The 25,098-nt window shown below is 42.8% G+C and overlaps 1 protein-coding gene across 1 annotated transcript in view; it reads right to left on the bottom strand.

Annotated features, from left to right (window-relative positions):
• Window positions 1-25,098, bottom strand: part of naaladl2 (N-acetylated alpha-linked acidic dipeptidase like 2) — a 1,042,014-nt gene that overhangs the window by 449,337 nt on the left and 567,579 nt on the right. Inside the window, exons 7-8 of the mRNA XM_079650093.1 lie at window positions 13,617-13,736; window positions 5,939-6,071 (exon numbers count right to left, since the gene is read on the bottom strand). Coding sequence (XP_079506219.1) covers window positions 5,939-6,071; window positions 13,617-13,736 — 253 coding nt within the window. The remainder of the gene's footprint in view (window positions 1-5,938; window positions 6,072-13,616; window positions 13,737-25,098) is intronic.

The following is a 25,098-nucleotide window of genomic DNA, read 5'->3' as shown; positions in this document are numbered from 1 at the left end:
GAGCAAAAGTCTCAGTGGCGTCCTGCAGGAAAGCCCGCTGGGCCGTCGCAGACCAGGGAGCCGATGCGTTGGGGAGGAAATCCCCCGGAACCCTCAGCAGCTGACCGTAGACCATCTCAGCCGTGGAGCACTGCAAATCCTCCTTAGGCGCGGTCCTCAGGCCCAGCATCACCCAAGGCAGCTTGTCGACCCAATTACCGTCTGCAAGGCCGGCCTTGAGGGCCGCCTTGAGAGCTGCCTTCATGGAGCGATGGAACCGTTCACAGAGGCCGTTAGCCTGAGGGTGGTAAGCGTTAGTCCTTTGCAGCTTAACCCACAAACCACTCGCCACGGCATTCCAGAGCTCGGACATGAACTGTGAACCCCTGTCTGAGGAAATGTCTGACGGGGTGCCAAAACGACACACTCACGTCGCAATGAAAGCCTGGGCTATGTCAGCAGCCGATGTTGACACGAGAGCGGCCAACGGGTCGTCCTGTCCTGAGGAGGTAGGAAAAGCCTTGAGAGGAGGGTAATGGACCAACCAGGTCGATGTTGACGTGGTCAAACCTCCTCTCAGGCACCAGGAAACGTTCTAAAGGGGCCTTCGTGTGGTGGTGCACTTTAGCGCACTGACAAGCCACTCACTCAACAGCCCAAGTCCTTACGTCGTTTTTCAGCCCCCGCCAGACGAACTTCGCGGCCACCAAGCGTACCGAAGGCTTACCGCCGGGGTGAGACAGGCCGTGCACCGCTTCAAACACAGAGCGCCTCCAGCTGGCGGTAACAACTGGCCGCGACAGGCCCGTGGAGACGTGACACAGGAGAGTAACGCCCGCGTCGCCGAACACCACGTCCTCCAAGCGCAGCCCCGCGCCCCCCACCTTCATAGATTGGAAGCCGGGGTCTGTGACCTGGTCCGCCGCCATGAGAGTATAGTCCAGGCCTAACTGGACGGCTCCGATGACGACTCTGGAGAGGCAATCTGCAACCAAGTTTGACTTGCCAGCCACGTGCTTAATGTCTGTGGTGAACTCCGAGATGTAGGAAAGCTGCCGCTGCTGACGTGCCGACCAAGGCTGCGCCACTTTAGACATGGCGAACGTGAGCGGCTTGTGGTCGACAAACGCCGTAAATTCACGGCCTTCCAGCAAAAAACGGAAGTGCCGCATTGCCAACCAAAGTCCAAGGAGCTCTCGGTCAAAGGCGCTGTGCCTGCGTTGTCTGGGCGTCAGCTGGAGGCTAAAAAAGGCGAGTGGCTATCAAGCGCCCTCCACCCACTGCTCGTGCACTGCACCAACGGCGTAGTCCGATCCGTCTGTGGTAATGGAGATGGGAGCCATGGGTGTGCCAACAGGACCGCCTGAGCCAACGTGGTCTTGACCTCCTTAAAAGCAGACTCAGCTTCCGCCATCCAGTCGATCGCCTGGATGGGGGTCGTACCCTTCAAAGCTATATACAGCGGCCGCATTATGTGAGCGGCCCGGGCGATGAAACGGTGGTAGAAAGTCACCATCCCCAGAAACTCACGGAGCGAACGGGCTGTGAGCGGGCGAGGAAACGCCGCAACAGCCTCCACCTTCGCCGGCAGGGGTGCTGCACCGCCTTTGGTGACGAGGTGTCCGAGGAAGTCAATATCAAACACCCTGAACTGGCACTTTGGAGGATTGATTATCAACCCGTGTTGGCTGAGCCTCGTGAAAAGGGCTCGGAGGTGTGACAGGTGCTCTTCCACCGAAGCGTTGGCGACGAGTATGTCGTCCAGGTAGACGGAGAGGCCCATGGACTGTCAGAACCGTGAAGAAAATTGGATATGTTAATGATATATTGACCGCAAAACTCAAAATGTCCCCTGAGGTGGAGCTGCCTCCAGCAATAGAGGATGAGGCAGAGAGAAGCAGCAGCAGCAGCAGCAGCACAGGGTTGCAGCAGGGATGTTATGCTGTAGTCAGGTGATTTAAATGTATCAATGAAAAGAAGAAGTGTAGGCTACATGATAAGAAGGGAATACAGTTTGAATAAACGTAATACAGTACAGTGTAACACTGTACTTTATTACTTTTTAATGTACAAATACTTTGTTACTTTACGATATCAATAACAATAATCCACAGCTCCTCTCTCTGCTCCAGAGGATACAAAAAACGGGTGCCCCGAAAAAAAAGGTTGGGCCATTATTGGGGGGGCACCCGAGCAGCACCCTGCCAAGGCAGTATACCTACTGTAGGGGAAACACTGAAGTTCCTGTATTTCCTTGAGAATCAACATTTAATTTTTTTAATGGTTTGAGAAAAATACAATATTATGAATACATTTATGAATTGAAGCATACCATAGGCCTGTACTACCAGGCAGGAGTTGCGGTTAACGAGGTAACTTCAGGGTTAACTCTGGGTTTTGCTCCTACGACGCTGGTTCACTTCGTACCGGGGTAGATCTCCATGGTAACTTATGCTGAACACGTAAACTGCTCCAGAGCAACACATTGGAGTAGTACACTTATATTGCCGCATACTCTAAGCAGAAGTTGCTGCAACACTCAAGTGTAATGAAAGTCACTTGTGTCTTACATGGGGCATTGATATTATAAGCTTAAGCGTTCAAACAGTTGGGAGTTTTTTTTAGCAGCTGTTCTTTCTGCACCTTGCAGTTGCAATTTAGTTGCTTTTATCCTGGATTAAGTGTTTAACGCATGAATGTTTAAAGTTTAACTTCTTCATATTTATATAACATGATAGTTTAGAGTTCACTCATGAAGTATGACGCTCAGCTGTCAGTAAGCTTGTCTATATTGTGGTGACTCATCGAGTTGAAAACCAGCGTCGTAGGACCGCTTAGCGAAATCTCGTTTGTTCGGGTTAGTTAAGCCAGATATATCAAACTTATCCAGGGTCTGTTGAACTGGCTTCGAAATACAGGCCTCATATCAGAACAAGCTATTGCAGCATAATCTTATTTATCCATTCTGCTCACTACTTTCCAACACATGTCGCTCAAATCTAACTTTTTAAAAGACTTAAAACTGTCTTACTCTTACGCATTCATGTTACTTATCCATGTGAAAAAGACAATTGATGATTTTAGGGTTTATTTATTCCTCTGGGTAGACCCCATTTCTTTTGATTCATTTATAGAAATATGTCCCAGTTATAAAAACATTATTTGGCAGTTGAATAAAGTCTGGTTGATATGAGTAATGAGGTGTCCTTTCACATCTTCTGAGCTGTATTAGCAGTCTATGATTAGCACAGGGGACCGGAGCGCAGACAGCGAGCATCTCTCTCTCTCTCTCTCTGTCTGTCTGTCTGTCTGTCTGTCTGTCTGTCTGTCTGTCTGTCTGTCTGTCTGTCTGTCTGTCTGTCTGTCTGTCTGTCTGTCTGTCTGTCTGTCTGTCTGTCTGTCTGTCTGTCTGTCTGTCTGTCTGTCTGTCTGTCTGTCTGTCTGTCTGTCTGTCTGTCTGTCTGTCTGTCTGTCTGTCTGTCTGTCTGTCTGTCTGTCTGTCTGTCTGTCTGTCTGTCTGTCTGTCTGTCTGTCTGTCTGTCTGTCTGTCTGTCTGTCTGTCTGTCTGTCTGTCTGTCTGTCTGTCTGTCTGTCTGTCTGTCTGTCTGTCTGTCTGTCTGTCTGTCTGTCTGTCTGTCTGTCTGTCTGTCTGTCTGTCTGTCTGTCTGTCTGTCTGTCTGTCTGTCTGTCTGTCTGTCTGTCTGTCTGTCTGTCTGTCTGTCTGTCTGTCTGTCTGTCTGTCTGTCTGTCTGTCTGTCTGTCTGTCTGTCTGTCTGTCTGTCTGTCTGTCTGTCTGTCTGTCTGTCTGTCTGTCTGTCTGTCTGTCTGTCTGTCTGTCTGTCTGTCTGTCTGTCTGTCTGTCTGTCTGTCTGTCTGTCTGTCTGTCTGTCTGTCTGTCTGTCTGTCTGTCTGTCTGTCTGTCTGTCTGTCTGTCTGTCTGTCTGTCTGTCTGTCTGTCTGTCTGTCTGTCTGTCTGTCTGTCTGTCTGTCTGTCTGTCTGTCTGTCTGTCTGTCTGTCTGTCTGTCTGTCTGTCTGTCTGTCTGTCTGTCTGTCTGTCTGTCTGTCTGTCTGTCTGTCTGTCTGTCTGTCTGTCTGTCTGTCTGTCTGTCTGTCTGTCTGTCTGTCTGTCTGTCTGTCTGTCTGTCTGTCTGTCTGTCTGTCTGTCTGTCTGTCTGTCTGTCTGTCTGTCTGTCTGTCTGTCTGTCTGTCTGTCTGTCTGTCTGTCTGTCTGTCTGTCTGTCTGTCTGTCTGTCTGTCTGTCTGTCTGTCTGTCTGTCTGTCTGTCTGTCTGTCTGTCTGTCTGTCTGTCTGTCTGTCTGTCTGTCTGTCTGTCTGTCTGTCTGTCTGTCTGTCTGTCTGTCTGTCTGTCTGTCTGTCTGTCTGTCTGTCTGTCTGTCTGTCTGTCTGTCTGTCTGTCTGTCTGTCTGTCTGTCTGTCTGTCTGTCTGTCTGTCTGTCTGTCTGTCTGTCTGTCTGTCTGTCTGTCTGTCTGTCTGTCTGTCTGTCTGTCTGTCTGTCTGTCTGTCTGTCTGTCTGTCTGTCTGTCTGTCTGTCTGTCTGTCTGTCTGTCTGTCTGTCTGTCTGTCTGTCTGTCTGTCTGTCTGTCTGTCTGTCTGTCTGTCTGTCTGTCTGTCTGTCTGTCTGTCTGTCTGTCTGTCTGTCTGTCTGTCTGTCTGTCTGTCTGTCTGTCTGTCTGTCTGTCTGTCTCTCTCTCTCTCTCTCTCTCTCTCTCTCTCTCTCTCTCTCTCTCTCTCTCTCTCTCTCTCTCTCTCTCTCTCTCACGCACACACACACACACACACACACACACACACACACACACACCACACACACACACACACACACACACACACACACACACACACACACAGCAGTCCAGACATCTGGCGGGGCTCTACAGGGTCTTGCTGCCGTGGTACTGGGACTCTTACAAGAACTAAAGATACTTCAGCGGTAATGACACGTCCCCATTGGCCAGACCGGGCAGAAAAACAGGAAATAGGGACAAGACTGAGGGTCAGAGAGGTCATCCATCTTGGGAGGGTGATTTAAATACAGTAGCAAATAGTCACAGAGATACAGAGAGATATAACGTCCTCTGCCTGAGGCCAAGGTGGAAAATGTGTTTCAGGGATTGACCAGATTCCCAAAAAATATGTATAATTGCATTGAGCTTTACTTTATTTAGTGCTTATAATAAAAATGAGTCTATTAAAGGTTTGAAAACACTTTAAAAAAGGGGGAAGTATTTGTTTCCCACGTCATATGAAGGCTATTTTTAAATCTGGCAAAAGTAGAAAGGTTGCTTTTAGCGCTCTAGCGCTCCAACACATTGTATGTGATAGGGGTAGGACATCTCTAAGCGGTGGACCAATCACAACAGTTCTGGCCAGCTAACCAATCAGAGCAGACTGGGCTCTGGTTTCAGACAGAGGGTGAAAAGAGGTGCTGCAGCACAGGCAGTATGAGAAAAATAAAGAGCTTTTTGAACATTAAAGCATGGAGACATGTCCCAGTAGAGACACTACATACTGATATACACCTGAAAACTGGCATAATATATTCTCTTTAAATGAAATGATCTTTGCTGCCTCTATATTTGAGATATTCAAAGTCAAAATATTGAGAAGTAGCTAAATGGACGATTATTCTTTGGGCATTTTTCCCCTTTATGAACAATGTCAGTATACAGGCAGATTAGAAAGTAAGTAAAGAAAGGGCTATAACATGCAACAAAGACATTTATTTGAATAACTTGTGTTTTGTGACAGAAAGCACACAAACACATTGCATTAAAGAAATAAAGTAAAGCATAATGCAAGGTTTTTTTAACGATAATTACAAAAATAGTTTACGAGCCTGATTTAGTGTTAAATACCGAGAGAAACTATTTTTTTTCGGTTTTCCCAATCTTAAATAGGCAAGTATATGTTCACTTGACGAATAAAAAGGCACTTACATATGGCAGGGTTTCCTCCTGGGTTGAGGGTTACTCTGAAGGCTTGATGCCAGGTGTGGCTTCCAAGGGGGGCGTCACATGGGTCGATGTAAAGCAGAACACCTCCAAAACCCAGTTCAGATAGGAGGGATAGCTGGAGGCACACGATAAGAAACATGTTATGTTAAAAATGCTTTAATTGTGCAGGAAAGACTGAGAAAACTCATACCTCAGCATGATTAAAAACCTTTTTTATTTCATTTTAGCACGTTTTGGTTGTTTTCAAAGGTGTTAAAGCAAAAGGAAATAACTGCCAATTTACACATCACAGCTGTTATACAACACATCCTAAGAGAAATCACAAGCCCTTTACTTTGCATATGCATCACTCTAATCATCTCATAGCCAACTTTGAGTTTCTACTTCATTTGGTGTGAGGTGGGGTTGTGTACATTGTTGTGGAAATGGTAGCGGTACTTATTTTTGACTGGTTGGAAAGAGTCTTGCACACAAAAGTCTTCCACATCTCTCTATGTCCCTTGTTTGTTTTTTTAAAATAAAGAGCAGGGCTGGGCTCGTTAACGGATTCATTCGTTAACGCAGACAAACTATGGGTTACAGGAGGGGTGGGATGTTGATCAGTATTGGCTTAGGATGGGTGTCATCACGAGTCCCAACCAATGAGAGCATTTTGGAGTGGGCCTCATATGAACCGCAACAGTACGCCCGGATGTTGTGTCACAGCAATTGTTGTGGCCGCAAGGCATTGTGGGACAGCATTTTCTCCTTTCCTTTCGTAAAGGAAGGTCCAGTGCTTCCTTAGTAAAAGGCAACCTGGTCTCAGCAGAATACGTGACACCACTGGTGGTTCCTCGATTATAGCTCCTCCATTATCGCTCCTCGCTTCTCCGGCAAAAATAAGGCCATTGGGACGCTACTCAAGATGGCGCAGACAAATCAACCTCCGGTGAGATCGAGACCGTAGGAAATTGATCTGCTGGAGAAGGACCCCTAATCTGAAAAGTGCACGGAAAATCATCAGGACAGAGCTGCCATCCACCTGGACACCCCGAGATGCTGGAGAAAGATAAACGGCGATCAGGAACATCCTCCACCCAGACCTTTGCTTACTGCCGTCCTACAGACTTGTCTTAGTTTCAGAATTTTATTTTGTATGTGTCCTTTCTTTTAATAGATATTTAACGATTATAGCTTGAGTCTGTCTGATTCCACAAACAGCTGCTTCTATATACTTGCTTCACAATACAAATAAACAACTCCATAAACACACTTTTGCTGATATTTGTTTTACTGCTGGTGATGTTAAATAACATGATTGATTTCCTCTGTCTCAATGATGAAAGTTATAATAATAGAAGACATGAATCTTCAGAGAGGGGATGGATATATTCTTATCTCTACTTTGTGATTAGATGAAAATACAAAATTAAATTAAAATAGTAATTGCTAAATACATTGTTTATTTCATTTACCGAAGTTTTAACCATTATTTACAACATGTGTATAAGCAGTGGAATAATAGGATATCTCTTGCAGATTAAACTGTCTTAAATTCAGTTTAATTGTATTAATACAAAAAAATAGGTCATAGAAAATGTTTAATTGTGTATTTCAGCAGAGCGGGGGGTCACGGTGCTGCTGGACCGGCATGGAGGTGCTGACCTGGTGTCAGTGGGACATCATCTGGGCTGGTTCAGGGGAAGAAGGAGAATATAAACTGTTAAAATCACAGCTATATATTAAGGTTAGAAAACAATCAATCTATACAACATACTTTTTTTCATTTAAAAAAACATATTGTTTTATTACTACAGAAATAAAATATGAAATAATATGACTAAATTACATCAGCTACCTATATCGTTTACTTCTTAACTTACTAATGTAACATTACTGGGGGCTAAAGGAACAGCTTAATCTTATTTAGCTGGCCATGGTCCTCTTTATTTCATCGCCGTCGGTGATCTCCAAAAAATGGTTAAAGTAAAAGTAACGTTTCTGGATCTTTTTCAGCTGAGTTAGCTTGTAAGCTAATTTGCTAGCAGGCTGCTGGAGCAGCGCAACCGCACAGCGCGTATCACGTGACATAAATACGAAGCGCTCCGTAGGCAAGACCGTCTCATTTCGTTGGCTGCTCGGTCCAGGCTACCTGTTCTACCTGGGCTGGGTCCTCCGTGGACTGCGTAGGCTGCGTACTCCGAAGAGTGCAGCCCCAATAGAGTGGCGAAGTCCCTCGCCTTCCGGTGGACCTCCATGGGACCTTATTTCGAAAAGAATATGTATTGAAGTCAATGGAGAGAGAAAGATTATCTTTCGATCCCGTTTGAATTGTGACACGAATTACACATATAATGTTTGTCAATTTAAAAGATAATGTTGCAAGTAAAAAAAAAAACGGGTCTGAAAACTGTGAAGTAACACATTTGTTTGTGTGAAACGCTCAATGAAATACATCTCTGGTCTCGCAGAACAACACACATCACCAAGATGGCCGTCACTACTGTCTTGTCAACAAAACGATTGACTACCCTCACTATCACCACAATGAAACACGTCCAGAAGAATGTCATGCAAAGCTGCCTGCCTGCCTTCCTTTGATTCTCTCTGAACTGCCTGGTATTTTTAATGTTTAATGTCAACCATTTGTGCAGATAGCATGAAGTAGAAAAGATCGGCGATCGCCGATGCTAGCGTTAGCATTTCTCCCCCGGGCTTAAATTGTGTATTATAGAATGATCACACCGGTGAAGGTACTCTTCAAAGGGTTCACAAAATATGACTACTACTCTTACTGTTTAACATTTTGGGTTACTTAATGTTACTTCATATTAAGGCTAATAAAAATGAAAAGGCTGTAATGCTAACTAACGTGCTAACTACTAGCTAGGTAGCTAACTTGATCCAGCCAGCCACTCCTGGTCCTTTCATCAGACAGGAAGCGAAAGAACGAGCAAGACCCATTGCTGGTATGATAGCAACCTGGTGCTAAGCACACAGGCATCTTGTTAAAGTTATCTTATCTTAGCCAGCCTGATCTTAGATTTCTTAGTGGGGGGAAAACAATTGTGACATCACTTACGCGACTTAGGGATTTGTAGTCTTGCGTATTTTTCAGTCTTATATTTCAACAGTTTTACGACAAACTGTGACTTTTTTGACATGGAAATAATTTTTTAAGATTGACAAACATCATATGTGTAATTCATGGCATGATTCAAACGGGATCGAAAGATAAGTTTTCTCTCTCCATTGACTTCAATACATTATTTTTCCGAAATAAGGTCCCATGGACCGGAAGTAGATGGGCGTAACTTCGCCACTATGGAGACAAGGCCCTTATGCGTGTGTCTTTGCAATTAATTACTCAAATTGTGAACGTGGTGACATCTCTGTGGTGTTACTTTGCTGAACAGAAAGTACATTTATAATTACTGCAGTGACTTATTATATCTCATCCTTTTGAAGTCAGAGTTTCCTTATATGGCTGGTTGTGGTTCTCATGCTGTCAAAGGTTACACTGCATAGGTGTTTATTTATCCCACATTACTGGTAGTGAGAGAATAGTTGCTGGGTGGGAGTCAGTGGGCTGCATACAGCAGTATTTCATTGTTGTCCATGGGAAATGTAGCGTCCTTGTTTTTTTACGAGGGTGGATGAGTATTTTATTGAATATGTGACACCAACCAGGGTCAAGCTCCTTTCATCACAAGTATGTCCTTCACTGCAGACACTGCACACAAGCACACACACTCATTTAACTTTACACACACCGGTTATCAACCACTTACAATACGAAAAAGCAGAGAACGTCATGCAAGTACCATACACACACTGTTTACCATGTGTTCTGCTCATTTTGAAATTAACACACTGTTGTTGCTCATGAACAAAATCACATGATGTTGCATACTGAAGGCCTTTAATATTTTTATATTTGTTCCCCGTGCATTTAATCAGGTCAATAGAAAAAAAAGTTTGAACTGCTGTTGGACATAAATATTGTCACACAGAGCATGACTTTTACACGTCAAATAAAGAAGGCATTTCTTTATAAATATTATTTGCAAATAAAAGGTAGATTCCAATCAATGTGAGTAAAGTACTCAATTATTAGTTATGTGTTGTGCCTTTATCCAAACAACAATATTGAGGCTTCGTAATCCACCTCAAAGAACAAAAACAGAAAACCTTCTTTATCCTGTCATCCTTGACTAAAGCAGCTTATACCAGATCCACTCCTTCCATTCTTGCCTTCCTAGAATCCCTAGACATAAAGGGCCGCACACATGTAGCGTCTTTTACCGCCTGAAGACGCAGGGCCCGTGGGTCGGTGGCTGGGTGTCTGCTCTTCAGACAACTTTTCAAGGGCACTAAGGTAAGTTGGACAGCAATTATAAACAGCTAACCATACCTTCTGATCTAATAAAGAAAGTATTTTTTTAAAGTATTAATAAATATAAGTGCTTTCCCTAGAAAATGTTGTTTATGTCTCTGCTTTGTGGGTGTGAGTGTGGGTGGGTTCTGCACTTCAGCACACAAGAGCAAAGGATCTTAATGATCGAATGACATTTCAGCAGCAGTGTTCATGAAATGAATATAGGTGAAACACTGGATAGATCTTATAGTCAGGGTATTGATCACCCCGCACATAAACAAACAACTCCTCCTGTAAACTGATATTTAAGGAACATATACATCAGCGTCAATTGTTTGGCCCTTGTCCCATGTATGCTGAGTTCCAAAATGTAATCTACTTTCAAATGTCGAGCACTGCCTACTGCGCGTCAACTTTGAAAACAATTGAAATGAGGGTTTAACACGGGATGTTTACGGCCCACAACACAGGGTGGAAAACGATATCCTTTACTTGGCCTCCCCTAAAAGTAGCGTATGGGCTTATAAGCCGAAAAGTGGTCAAGTAATGTCTTGACCACGTCTGTAGACCGCAAAAAGCATAGTTCTTTCAGGTCAGGCAGCACCTTCAAATAATGCTAAATGCAAATGCCTACCGATAGGACTTACCACCGCCAAGATCAAGGTCATCGAATACCGTGGTCTGATCGACATGGACAATGAAACATTGGCCTGGCTCACCTCAACAGAGCTGGAGGTCCAAAGACAAACGCCAAATAAGACCCATTCTAACCGTTGCTATTTCTCATCGCTCTCACTACATATAGATATGAGGCATAATATTTTCAAGGAAGGAAAAATGTGCTTTTCCGTATCCTGGAATGATCATGTTCCTATAGTGTGTGAAAGCCTTTACTTTCACAAGTACATGATTACAGAATACACACAAATATATGATTGACATTCATATACATGTATTAAATAACGTGTTAGTAAAATGTGTGGAAAACCATTAATCATAAAGAAAACAATAAACATATTATAACATAATATCCCAATTCTATATTGTGATTCTCAAATTAGCTAGTACTAATGGAACTAAATGGCTTATTAAGCCAATATGGTTCAAACGTATGCTCCATGTTTGTGTTAAATATGAGTGTAGCTGTATGTTAACACTGGGCCTGCGGTCACCGTCACACGATCATTAGTGCGGATACAAGGCTCATCCATCATTCCTCCCCAGTTCTACGTAAAGGGCGATCATTCCTCTCAGCTGCTGACACACGGAGACATTATGGAGCACACATGATCAAATTTGTCACAAACTGTGGGCGAGCAGGAAAAATGGGTCAGCTGTTGCTGGCCCGCTCCCATGAGGCAGGAGGTACAGACTGATTTAATGGATTTCTAAAACTCTAACTGTATGAATGCAAATGCAGTATGCTGACCCCTCTTTGAACGTTTACTCTACTTTTTTTTGTTAACCTCCATTTACTCCTGTTATGGCTCATTAGCCTGTCATTTCTCACCAGCCTCACATTCGGAAGTAGAGTAATGTTCAATGAATAAAGCTGAGGAAACTGCTTTCTTGTATTTTTAGTGCCTGCATTTACAGTATTTTACTACTTACATTAAAAGGACATTTTGGACTTCAAATAAGAGTAGAATTTGGCAAACATTCCAAACCCAAGGTCGTCTTTGTAGCTTTAACCAGAGTTTCACACCTTTATCTGCAAAATACAGCCACTAACTGGTGAAACATGGTTGAAAGCAAAAGTGAAACCCCCTGATAACAAATACCAAAACAATGCTGTTTGTGTCCAGATTGAAACCATACCTTAATGGTGACTTATTTCAAGTTACGTAGCATACTCAACTTACATGGCAGTGGTGACATGTATACATAACGTAGTTAACTTAGTTAGCTTACTTAGTAATTCAATACAATCCTTTGACATACTGTATACACTGCATATCTGTTAACTGAAGGGAAATTAAATGAAACTAGGATACATAATTGTATAGCCAAAAACATATTTACATCTAAGTTTTCTCCATATAACATTTTAAGTGCATTTAAGCTCCAAAACAAATTGAGCACCAGGTTAATTTGTTAAGCTTTTTCCAGAGTTTTAAACTAGATTCTGTGTTTATCAGAGGCTGAACTTTGATCAGTTGAAATGGAGGTAGAAATGTTGTATCAGTTAAAAGATAGTTAGATATTAGACATTAGTTGGAACAACCAAAGGCTCATTAACTAGTCTTCCCAGAGCTTTTAGCAATATAGAAGTTATTTTAAGTTTGATACATACAGGACAGGCGAATATATTATTTAAATATCACCAAATAAACCTTTCTATAGAAGCAGATTGTGGATGCTTGTTGAGTCATCACAGTCTCTATCGCATTACATGTTTTTGTTTTACTGCACAAAGCATGAAGTCAAAGCTTTCAGATTCTCCGGAAAAAAGCTTTTTTTCCCCCTCTTGCATCTAAACCTCAGTTATAAAACAACATAATTACATATAATAAACATAATTATAATTGAATACAATCGTTTTAAAACTTTCCGCTTTTTTAACTATTAATTCAAAGTCAACGGACATTCAGTACAGTACATGGACAAAATCAAAGCTACTCTCAGTAAACATTTCCATTACTCAATATTCCATCTCATCCACATTAAGTTTGTTTTCACGTTTGCATAATTAAATTACTTTTAGTTTAATTGAAACTTAAGATGAATGTGTGAGTAATTAACATGTAAGTAGATATTTATGTTTTAATTAACTGGATTGGAATATATATTTTCCCTTTCATCTTCTAATTGATAAGAAAACTGCTTCGAGCGGAACGTGGGCGCACACCCAAGCAGGAGAAGGCCTAATCTATCAGTGCTTTGCTAATGCTACTTCTTATTGAGACGGATGGATTCAGACAGTTTTCTTGCGGATACACGAGTCAAGTATGATACATTTATTGAAGAAATAAAATGAAGATTAAGTGATGCATGACCGGCCAGTATACAAATCTGTTTGTAGCAGGCTTTATTAACTTACTTTCAGTGAAGTACGACTGGATGCAAGTATAATAAAATACCAGAGATCAGGAAGGATTTAGTTTAAAGGCTCAGGAACATAATTTTCTGAGTCATACCTTGCACTTATTTAAAGATCAAAAGATCTCATTCCTCAAAATATGTTTCCCTGCTGCAGGATTATAGTATCAGATAGATCTCAAGTACAGCATTAAATCACATGCATGCAATTCTCTTATCAGCAGAGCGGAGCAGAGCGGTAGCAGAGGTTGGATTGGATCGTACCTTGTACAGTAGAGGTGCTCGGCCAAGCTTGACCAGGGCGATCTGGTTGGTGAGGTTCAGGCTGTCTTTGGCCCTCCGGAGGTCGTCCACGCCGGCGTACTGCACATCCACCACCTCCCCCTGGTGAGGAGGAGCAGCACAGAGGGTTCAAGGGGTCAGCAGTTACTGAAATCATTAAATGCTCTTTAATTAAAGCTTCTCCCTAGATGTTTGTGTATAATACTCCACCCAGATGTCAGGTAGTCTGTGTATGCTCCAGTTAGCTGTGTGTTTAAGCTCACTTTGTAAAAGGAAAGGGTATTGAACTGCTGTTCTTTGAAGAGTGGCAGGGAGTAACGCAATACATATAAGCGGATTACGTAATTAGGATACATCACTCGTACATTAATACGAAACTATAGACCTAGGAAAAAAATGTAAACATGAATTACATGTAGTCATTCTTTATGCGGCCATTATAAGAGCATAGCACTTCAATACAACCTAATACTTTGTGATTATTTTTAACATAGTGTGTATTTGCACTACTTCCTGTCACCGACATCGTTTTACGGTGTTGTTGATAAAGTGTCGATACGACAGAGAACACGGCTTTCAGAAATTAAACGAAGATCAAATAGGAACAGGTGCATACAAAACACACGATTTAACGTGTCAAAACTGACACTAAATGTAAATATAAAATAATTGTGAGGGCCTTAGAAATAACCATATAAGCCGCACATAAACACACTCTAAACACACTCTAAACATATTTTATCAATATGTTTAGAGTAAATCTTACAACACTGTTAGTGTCTTAGGTTCAAAAGGATCTTCATGAGATTACATTATGATATAAAGTATTTTATTTTTCATAGCTGAATGAGTTTAACAATTACCCTATTAAAGCAATGCAAGAATTTCACCAGCTTTTCTTTGGTAAACTATATAGCCCCATATTTTAGACATTCTTTACCAAAAAAAAGAAAAATGTTAATTGTTCCATTTCATAACTACTAGACAAACCAAAGATTATATATTTGTGTTGAAATCCCACAAAAATGCCGTAAATTGCCTCGAGATGCTTCAGTCAGCATCACGGGCAGGAACAGATATGCACCGGGTTTCCGGCACGGATCGGGTAGCGACGTGCACGTGTGTGATTAAGCGGCTGACTGAGTTATCATCGTCCAAATTAAAGTGACCTAGAAGTTGTTGAGGAAAGTCAAAGCATTACTTTTTGGGGTCTTTCTCTCCCTGTCTTCCTTTCTGTTACTCCTTCTCTCACCCCTCTCCCCCCTCCCTACTCCCTCACTGCATCACCTGGACCTGATTAATTTTTCATGTGGCCAGGGGGCGAGTGTAACACGATGCTGCAGTGGAGAGAAAGCTAGGCAGAGAGCGGGGATAGCACCTCAGTGTGAGTGTGTATATGTGTGTCTGAAAAGGAGAGAGCACATATTTTGCATCAGGGGAGCGCAGGAGAGGAGAGCAAGAGAGATTTATAGCTCCTGCCTGCATTTGCATCATAAAAGTCCTCCATTTAAACTGCATACCATGGAACAGTACAAGGCGCAGCAAATTGAAATATTGAAGAATCTTTTTACGGATGTTGCGGCTTGAGCTAGATCCATCCCTCTTCCCCCCTCTCCGCCTTTAGTTTTTCGTTTCATCTCGGCGAGGTAATGAAATTAACAATGTGAGTGTCCTGTGTCTGGCTGAAGCTGCGAGCATCACTCTCCTGTTGAGATGATGATTAATTCCTCTTAACACAGCAACGCATTTACAAAGGTTCTGGTTGAGTTCTTGAAGGATGATAAGAAGACCGGCATGGAAACGGACTCGGTCTGCGTTCAATATCTATGAACATTGTTGCAGCATTAATCTAACTGTGGATCTTGTGTTCTGGTTTGACTGTTTATGTATGTAGTATAAAAAATCATCACTCAAATCTGCATCATATTTTTAAAGCAAACTTCCTTCCAACTCCTTTTTTTTTTTCAAATGTATCGATAGACCTCATATACACAAAATTAAAGAGGCCTTATTATGCTTTTCCCTTTCCTATAGTGTTGTATAGTTTTCTTTGTATGTAAAAGACTAAAATCCCTGTGATTCCTACAGAGTGGGGTTACTCTTCCACAACCCCCCCCTGCCTCAAACGCCTCCATTGGGTCACTCCTTTGTGCGATTCCAGGGAACGTAGTGACATCACTATGTAACAATTGAGATGCTATTGCGCTACAACACATTGTACGTGATATGCTAAGGGAGGGATATCTCTAAGTGGTTGACCAATCACAACAGCGCTGGCCAGCTAACCAATCAGAGCAGACTGGGCTCTGGTTTCAAACAGAGGGTGAAAAGAGGTGCTGCAGAACAGGAGGTATGAGGAAAATAAAGAGCTTTTTGAACATTACAGCATGGAGACATCTCCCAGTAGAATAACTAAATATGAATATGAACCTGAAAAGGAGCATGATAGGTCCTTTTTAAATCTTATGTGAGAGTAAAACAAGGCACACATATTAATGTATGTGTCATTTCAATTTGTACTGGCAGCATGTAATGAAGCCAGATCCTATACATTTAAATATGAGTAAATTAAACCAGTGTCTAGATGTTGTTATTTCATGTTTTTGTGTGGCATTGAGATTAAATACTCAATTGATCAATCAATCAAACTTTACTTATATAGCACGTTCCACACACTAAAGTTATTCACAAACAAAGAACAAGAGAGCTGGCTTAAATAGTGAGATGTTTTTCGTCCTGTTTGTAGGAATCAAAGTAGTAGCATTTTTAATGATTTTCTCAACTGAGGAAAAGATCTGGACCAATAATTAAAGGAGCTCCAGGGATGTCCAACCAATCAGGAGCTGGTGTTCAGACAATCCATGATTAAATGACCCATGATCTCATTAAGACTGAAGAAAATGTAATAATCTTTATACTGATTGTGTGCATCGGCAGAGGGAAACACATGATGTCTCAACAAAAATCAATATTCTCCCAATGTTGGACTTCTTTGTAATCTTTGAAACATTGACCATTCTGTCAGAAGTACCGGTATACATTTCAGGGCCTACAATTTAGTTGTTTGTTTCATCTTAGCTGTTTAGATATGCAAAATTGTCTATTTATGAAAGACCCTGCAGAGAAATGTCCTCCTCGATGCAGCTTTATACATATATCTCCATTCCTGCTCTTAGGTAGACTTTTTTTTTTTGTAAAGTGGTTTGGTTTTAGGTAAAGTGTGACTCCTGCAGGCTCTCTTACAGTCTCTGAAGGGAGGGACATGGAGGAATGCAGGGATGAGACGGAGGAGGTCATGGATTGTTTATGCAGTGCACTGATTGAAGGCTGCTCATATCCAGCCTGTAATTAACTCTTATCACTAACAAAGTGCCTTCACACTCACACTTTCATTATGTCGGTCAACAAGGAGAGGAAGGCTGAAGAGTGCAAGTGCTGGCAAATACGTTTTTATCCAGCGATGCTGCACATGTCACATGGTTGAACCTGATTTATTGAACATTTAATTCCCAAAACATACATTTATTATGACTTTTAACAGTAATCTTTGGATTGATGGTGTACTACAAAGAGATATCCCTCAACAATTACCTCAGTAAAAACCTTTACCTCCATCATGAAAATGAAAAAGGAACACCATTTTGAATCTGGATATATCCAATGGTCAGATATGTGTTGCGTAATTTCCATATTTAAATAAACAATTCATACAAACCTAAAATAAAAAAATGAAAATCCTATAGTTAGTAATCGACTGGGGAGGTTTCATGGTGATATGTTTTGGTCAAATTGTTTTACCATTTACATGCCTTTTCTTATCAAGCTCCACATTTGTGGAATCAGCTTCCAGTTTGTGTTCGGGCAGCAGACACCCTATTCGTTTTTAAGAGTGCGCTTAAGACCTTCCTTTTTGATAAAGCTTATAGTTAGGGCTGATTAGATTCAGCCCCTAGTTTTGCTGATATAGGCTTAGATTGTCGGGGGACACCTTACTACTTCCTTCTCTCTGTCTATACCTGTGTACTCTCATGTTCCGATTAACCCAGCTTCCCCAAATATCTTTCTTTTCGGTGTCTATATACGCCGGGATCCGGAGTCATGGATGATCCTGTTGCTGTGGTCCTGAGTCCTGGATCGCGAGCCCTGGATCTTGAGTCGTGGCTGTGCCTGTTGCTGTGGTCCTGGATCATAAGTCCTGGATGGATATCCTCGTGGATTCATCTTCCTATTATACACCAGTGTTGGGCAAGTTACTTCCAAAATGTAATATATTACATATGACTTATTACTCTCTTTTGAAAGTAATAAGTTACATTACAATATTACTGTCTCTGAAATGTAATGAGTTACACTACTTTAGTTACTTTTTAGTTACTTTCACCAAAATAACCGCAAAAGAATAGCTAGGTATTTTAAATGCTAAAATGTAGTTTAGTGCAGCTCATTATGCATCCAGTGAAGGGCAATGTTGTATAGCATAACAACTGTGTAGGCCCTTAAGGCTACTAACAACTTGTATTACACGGCTTAGTTGAATACTCGATTCTGATTGTAAATTCTTAACATGTGACACATTGTTAATACAGCAGTACAGACCGCTGTCAAGGACTATAATGAAGGTTAACATATTGTAAATCAAGGCAAATATTATTTAAACCATGCTCATGGTTTGAAATGGCAAACATTGAAAGGCAAAAGTATAATTAAAACCATGTAGCCTACTACATCATCACCTTGGTCCCATCATATAGGCTGGGAAGAGAATATTTACTGTGCTTGAAAACTGGTATCACATCATCATGTGAGGTTGAATTTGTGACCTGGAGAACATTTCAGCTGCAACATCAGCTCGTTGATAATAAGCTTTTTTTAACCATTCGTGGTGAAGGCATCTGTGCTATTGTATGCACTATTTTTGACCCAACATTTCTAAAGGCATGTCAGAATATGGTACTATTTTCACATGAATATTCTAGCCATTGTCTATTTTTATACCACAAGCTGCAAAATGACCGCCTTACCCCACTGTACAGACGGGTAGTTGTTTAGATATACCTGGCACCTGCGGGCCGCAGAGGGGCGGCGTAGTTTCGGGCGACGAAGACTGCTGCTCCGGGGCCGGCGAGTCAGGCGGGAGTAAGCTAGTGTCCACAACGGAGGGTAACGTGATGTCCGCATCTGACCTGTTGCTACTGTCTGGAGTAGATGCAGTGTTGCTGGCGTTTAGTGATGGTTGCTTTAACCATTTTCGTATAAATGATTATCCACAGACAGGGACGTCGGAACTATTTTCTGGGGGGGGGGTGCGGGATTTTTGCTGGGAGGGTCGGGGGGGAAACTCACACTATCAATGATTAACGAACTCGACACGTAGGCCTAATAGCCTAGGCCTATACATAACAGATATAGGCTACATAAACACACGCAGCATCTTAATTGTTACGAAAATGTATGAAACAAAATGAATTAATGAATTAATCAAGCCTTTATTAAGGAACATACTGTAGCCTAATAGGCGATAACATAGGCCTACAGCATTCAGAAAATCAACAGAATAATACAGCCTTTACGAACATAGGCCTAATGCAGTGGTTCTCAAACTTTTTCTGTCAGGCCCCCCCTTTGGAGAAAAAAAAAAGTCGGGCCCCCCCAACACAAATAGTGAGGCTCAGTGGCGGCACCAGAGATTTCTTTTGGGGGTGCTGTGGGATAGCTTGACGTTTCATAGAGGGTGCTCAAACATTTAGGGTTTCCCATTAATGTACCGGTCGCTACAGTGGAATTTTCTACTGCAACAATCCCCACGCATATACAGTGACAGTTACAATGAAGGCTCGATAATCAGCTCACGGCATATAGGTGTAAGCAGGGGTAAAGTGCTATTTTTGTAGGTGGTGTATGGACCTCACAAAGGGGGGTCCGGGGGCAAGCTCCCCCGGGAAGATTTATTTTTAAATGTTGAAGTTAAAAGCATCAATCTGATGCACTTTGAGAGCAACATGAAGAGATCTATGGATACCTCTCTCAACACCCATATGAAACAGAACTGTAAACAGATTTACTTTTTCTTTATGGATATTTTACAAATCACCCTTTTAAACTGTATTCTTGTTTCACTGTCATATAGTATTTCATACCTGTTTTTCATTTATTCTCTTATTTTTTTATCACTATAATGATCATATAAACGCGTGCCTCGGAAATAATTGTTTACATTAATGGTTACCAAAACGTTTGAGACCCACTGAGATAACACTGAGAGTCCTTTAGTTCACTGAGTCTCTCAGTCTGACAGGAGAGGACACTCCTCCACTTTGTTGTTGAAAAAACTCCTTATATCCGTTAGCGTAGCTCGCTAGCACCAGAAGCTAACAACAACGATCTCCAGTACCGGTGCGCTCTCTCTCTCTCGCTCGCGCACACAAAATGGCTCGTTACACACACACACACACACACACAGAGCCGAGCTTTAATGAAACACAGAGACCCAGACGTAATAGTACTGCACTGCATCATATTATTTTTGAATCAATAATTTTTTCAAATTTTGATCTTTTTTTAAATTGTTTTTTATAACAATTTTTCCTCCTGGTCTCTCGCTCCCCCCCTGGCATACCTCTGCGCCCCCCAGGGGGGGCGCGCCCCCCACTTTGAGAACCACTGGCCTAATGGAACATTCAGAAAAATAACGGTTTACTTTGCGCTCGTAAGGGCTTTTAAACTGTTCCAAAAGTAGACCTTCTCTCCGTTGTTCTGCTGATAAATTCTTTAAGCAGGGTCGAGACATCGCATTCATCGAGAAGGTCGCTATGCGCATTCATAATGGCCAAATGAGTGAGTCTCTCCTGCTTAATAGTATTGCGCAGCCACGTTTTCAACCTGCGCAATGCCGAGAACGAGCGCTCGGATGCCGCGACAGAAATGGGCAGAGCCAGACAGAGCTTTATGAGCCTCTCCGCTTCCGACAGCATGGAGCGGGATTGGGGCTGCAAGGTGTGCAGAATGGCCAATACATCCTGAATGGTTTTCACTTCTCGCCCCCTACACACGTCGCTCAGGATGTCCAGCTCAAGGCTTAGCTGCTCTCTTGAAAAGGAAGTCAGTTCCAGGGAACCCACATCCACTCGTTTCCCTTGGGCCGCCTGTAGAACTGCCTGCTCTCGCCCTGCAGCTACGCGGAGTCCTTCCTGGTCAAAGCGCCGCTCCACCTCTGTGCGCACCAAGTCCAGGGCCTCAAACAATTCCCTCTTCCACAGGCTTGGATATTCTTTAATAGTTAAATATAACAGTTAAACAACAACCAACAAATAGTTTCCATATGGGCTGCCTATTTAAGCTGGGTGGGTCAACCTTAAATTTTCAATTTAAATTCAAATTATGAATATGGTTTGTTATGAAAGTAGGCCTATACGTTATTTAGTCAGTTGATACCGTTGTAATGAATTATTAATTGCAGGCTAATTTCGCAAATAAGCGTACATGGATGTAGTACATTATTATGAACTATGATATCGTTTTCTATGGATAGATCAAATCTGTCCACAAATGCTGGAGAGCACGCTCTGTGTGCGTATTTGTTGCATTCTTTCAACATTACAGACCGATGAGCTTTATGATTAATTTTAAAATACTGTTGGCATTATTTATTTATTTATTTAGGCCTATTTATTTACCCTCGTTCTCCAACTCCCGTTCCTCCTCCTCCGCTGTATGGCGAAAACGCGCTGGGGTCTTGCTGGTGCGCACTGGATGAGGAGGCTTCAAGTTGTAGCGCTCTGTGTATTGTTTGGTCTTGGCCACAAGGTCAGCGAAGGTGTCATCTTGTCTGAGTGTGTTCAGTCGCTGGCAAAGAAGTTTGGCAGCTTCCATTGATCCAAGGGCTGTGACTTTGGTGCCTTGCAGTGACCGAGCCACGGATTCACATGGCGTAAACATGGTAACGCAGGCAAACAAACCAAAGACTGTGCGCGTAGTGGTGCCCTTTTTGAGCAATCCTGCCACTTTGGCACGCGTCTCCCCCTTGACAATCCTGTCACTCTCCAAGGTCCTAAATGTCTGCAGCATCTCTCCATAGCATGCCAGCAACCGTGACAGTGCCACAACTCTGACGCACCACCGAGTTGGGCACAGGGCAAGCAGGTTGATCACTTCTCCACATCCAAAAAGAGACTGGTATAACGTTTTTCTCTTTGCTGAATCATTAATCACAACTGTGACTTCCCGAACAAAGTTCAGTGTATCGGCAACAAGGCGCACTTCTTTTGCCACTTCTTGCAACACTAAATCCAGAGAGTGGTTTGCGCAGTGGACAAACAAGGAGTCAGGACATGTTTCCTTTAATCTTGCCTGCACTCCCTTGAACCTCCCTGACATGTTGCTGGCTCCATCAAAACAGTAGCCTTTCAGCTTCTCCAGCGGCAGATTTAGCCGAACAAGGACATCTTTAATGCACAGAAAAAGCATCTCGGCGGTTGTGTCTGGAGCGTTGTAAAAGCCCAGAAAGAAATTCTGGACTTCAAGATTGTCATCTGCAAATTGTATACTGCATGAGAACTGTTCTTTTCCACTGACGTCGGTGGTCCCATCAGCAGTTAAGCCGAAAAAAGGACTTTCGGATGCTTTGGCTCCGATTTTCCTCTGGATGTCATGGGCAAACAGCTCCAGAACTTCATTCTGGATGCTGCCCGACATCCAATTGTCCCTCCTCTTCATCCAGTTTTGCAGGTCAGGATCAGCGCGTACCCTCTCGACCACTAGCTGCCACAACACCCCATCCCGATTTGCAGCTCCTCTCAGAGGGAGTCCCTGGCGCCCCAGGAATCTCACGCTGCTGAAAACGAGCTCCAGCATTTTCCGGGCTGTTATTTGTTCTTTAGCAGCAGCCTCAGACAAAAGCGCATTAATTGGCGTAGTTTTCAATGCAGCCAATCTTTGAGTCGCATCTAAATGAATGCGTGTTTTCTCGTGGTCTCTGATTTTCTCCTTTGCTTTTCTCCAGTTTGAAAAGCCCGTATCTTTCAAAAACGGACTGTCAGCTTGTTCTGACCCGACCAACTTGCGCTTGACAGCTGACCTGCACACACCACACACAATGCCATCACTGACCGCGATGTATTCCAGCCACGGCCACTCTCTGAACCAGGCGGCCTTGCAGGAACGAGTGAAGTTCTCACCCAACTTCTTGGCAGGAAAATTGTAATCCTGTGGTGGTTTGCATGATATTGCCTCTTCTTGGCTAGCACCGGGTGCTGGTGGTGGCGCTGGGGAGGGAGGACGAGGCCGAGGGCCGCCGGGCCCTTCGGCTGCCTGCTGCTGCTGTCCGGTTGCTGGCACACAGCCTCTAGGTGTCTCTCTCGGACGTTTAGCTGGGTCGGGCGGATTTGTAAAAAAATCTGAAATTCGTTTTTGAGACATAGGCTAGTTCTAGCTGGCGTAGTTGAACTCAAATCATGTAGCCTATGCATATGCTAAAAACAAATGAGAGCCGCGAACACAGCAAACATAAAAAAAATTCCCGCTACTTTTTTTTTTTTTTTTTTACACATAGGCCAGAGTCACAGTGAGCTGTCAGATGCAGTCTGCATAGCAACAGCTATGCCATGCCAGCAAGGCTGCTGTATTGAGCCAGGCAGGGTGCATATCACATCAAAAGATCTGTATTAAGAAATACATGTAAGTCAGACAAATTGAGTTTAAATTCAGAATCTTTATTTTTATTTTTTTAACGTAGGCTAATCCTGTGATTCCTGAGGCTGACGGGAGGGCCGCACCCCCCGCACCCCCCGCACCCCTAGTTCCGACGTCTATGTCCACAGATCAGATGTGTGTCACTGCTGTGGAAGCACTTTGGAAATGATGCACGCGCAGCGGAGCAGGTCACGCGCACCTGACACAATTTGTTGTTAGTATTTTTCGCTACGTTCTCTTTTTTGAATGGTTGCATAACTTTCAACTTCCCCGAAGATCTCGACGCGAAGCCTGAAGGGTAAACACCAGGTTTACTAATCTACCCGCACAATTTGTCCGGTGTCGGAATGTCTCGCTATGTTAGTACATTCTTAAAAAACAAAACACCATTTAATTTCGGGTTAAAATGTGTTGTAACTGCGTTACTGAGCATTGTAACGGGTGATATATTACCCACATTTAATTAGTAATGCGTTACATTACTTCGTTACAGCAAAAAGTAATATATTACTGTAACGCGTTACACCCAACACTGTTATACACACATGCATTTCCAAACATTTGGACTACCTATGTTGCAAATGTATTATCTTTTCAATTTACACACGGCATCTATTGCACATCTGTCCGTCCTGGGAGAGGGATCCCTCCTCTGTTGCTAGCATATCAACGGCTAAAGCTACAACGGAGCCTCCCTCCCGCCACCATCCCACCGCTCCAAGCAACACGGCAGGCCGCAAGCCGGTTGCTGTAACGGACAAAGACAAATATCTGCAAGCTGACGACATTGTGCATTTAAGCAACAAAAATGGATTACATATTTTTCATCTGAACACTAACAGCCTGAGACACAAACTGGCTGAACTCAGGCAGCTATTCATGAACGGTAAGGCAAGCATATTATGCTTTTCTGAGACCAAATTGGACAATTCCATTACAGATTCAGAGATTGAAATTGAAGATTATCTTGTAGTGAGAAGGGACAGGAAAATGAATGGAGGTGGTGTCTGCATGTACATACATAAAGACACCAATTTCAAAAACCGTACTGACCTGCATCATGAAAATATTGAATCTGTGTGGGTTGAAATTCTTTTTGACAATGCTAAATCTGTAATAGTCGGGACAATCTATAGACCACCGGAACAGAGTGACTTTTATGATACATTAGATGGGTGTTTGGCTGAGGTGGGGGATGTAGAGACAATTATTATTGGAGACTGGAACACGGATATGCAACGTAAAGACACGTCCGTCTTCAAGTCCTTCAGTAGGATTTGTGATATGCACGGCTTCAGCCAGCTAATCACCCAACCCACCCGGGTATGTGAAACAACACAGACTACCATTGATCTCATTCTGACCTCTGACAAGTCCAAGATCTCCAGTAAAGGGGTTATAGCATGTGGTTTAAGTGATCCTTATATGATATTCTGTACCCGCAAAAGGCTAAAACAAAAGGCCGGCTGTCACAAAACAGTAATATCTAGAGACCTCAAAAACTACTCTAGCGAGGCCTTTAACCTAGAACTGGAGAGTCTGGACTGGTCAGATGAGCTCGGTGGTACGCAAGTTGAAGAAACATGGCTTGGTTTCAAAAATAAATTCTCTGCAATACTCAATGATTTGGCCCCCCTAAGAACAACCAGGGTAAAAAATCGCACAGAGCCGTGGATGCACTCCGGCATACTAACCGCCATGAAAACCAGAAACAAAAAATGCTCTGAGTTTCATAAAAGTCAGTCAATGATTTCCAAAAGCACGAGCAGTGAACTCC

This window comes from Notothenia rossii (assembly GCF_949606895.1).
Source record: "Notothenia rossii genome assembly, chromosome: 1".
NCBI classification, from domain to species: Eukaryota; Metazoa; Chordata; class Actinopteri; order Perciformes; family Nototheniidae; genus Notothenia; species Notothenia rossii.
Note: the sequence above shows the minus strand (reverse complement) of the source record. Positions and strands in the feature narration are given on the sequence as shown.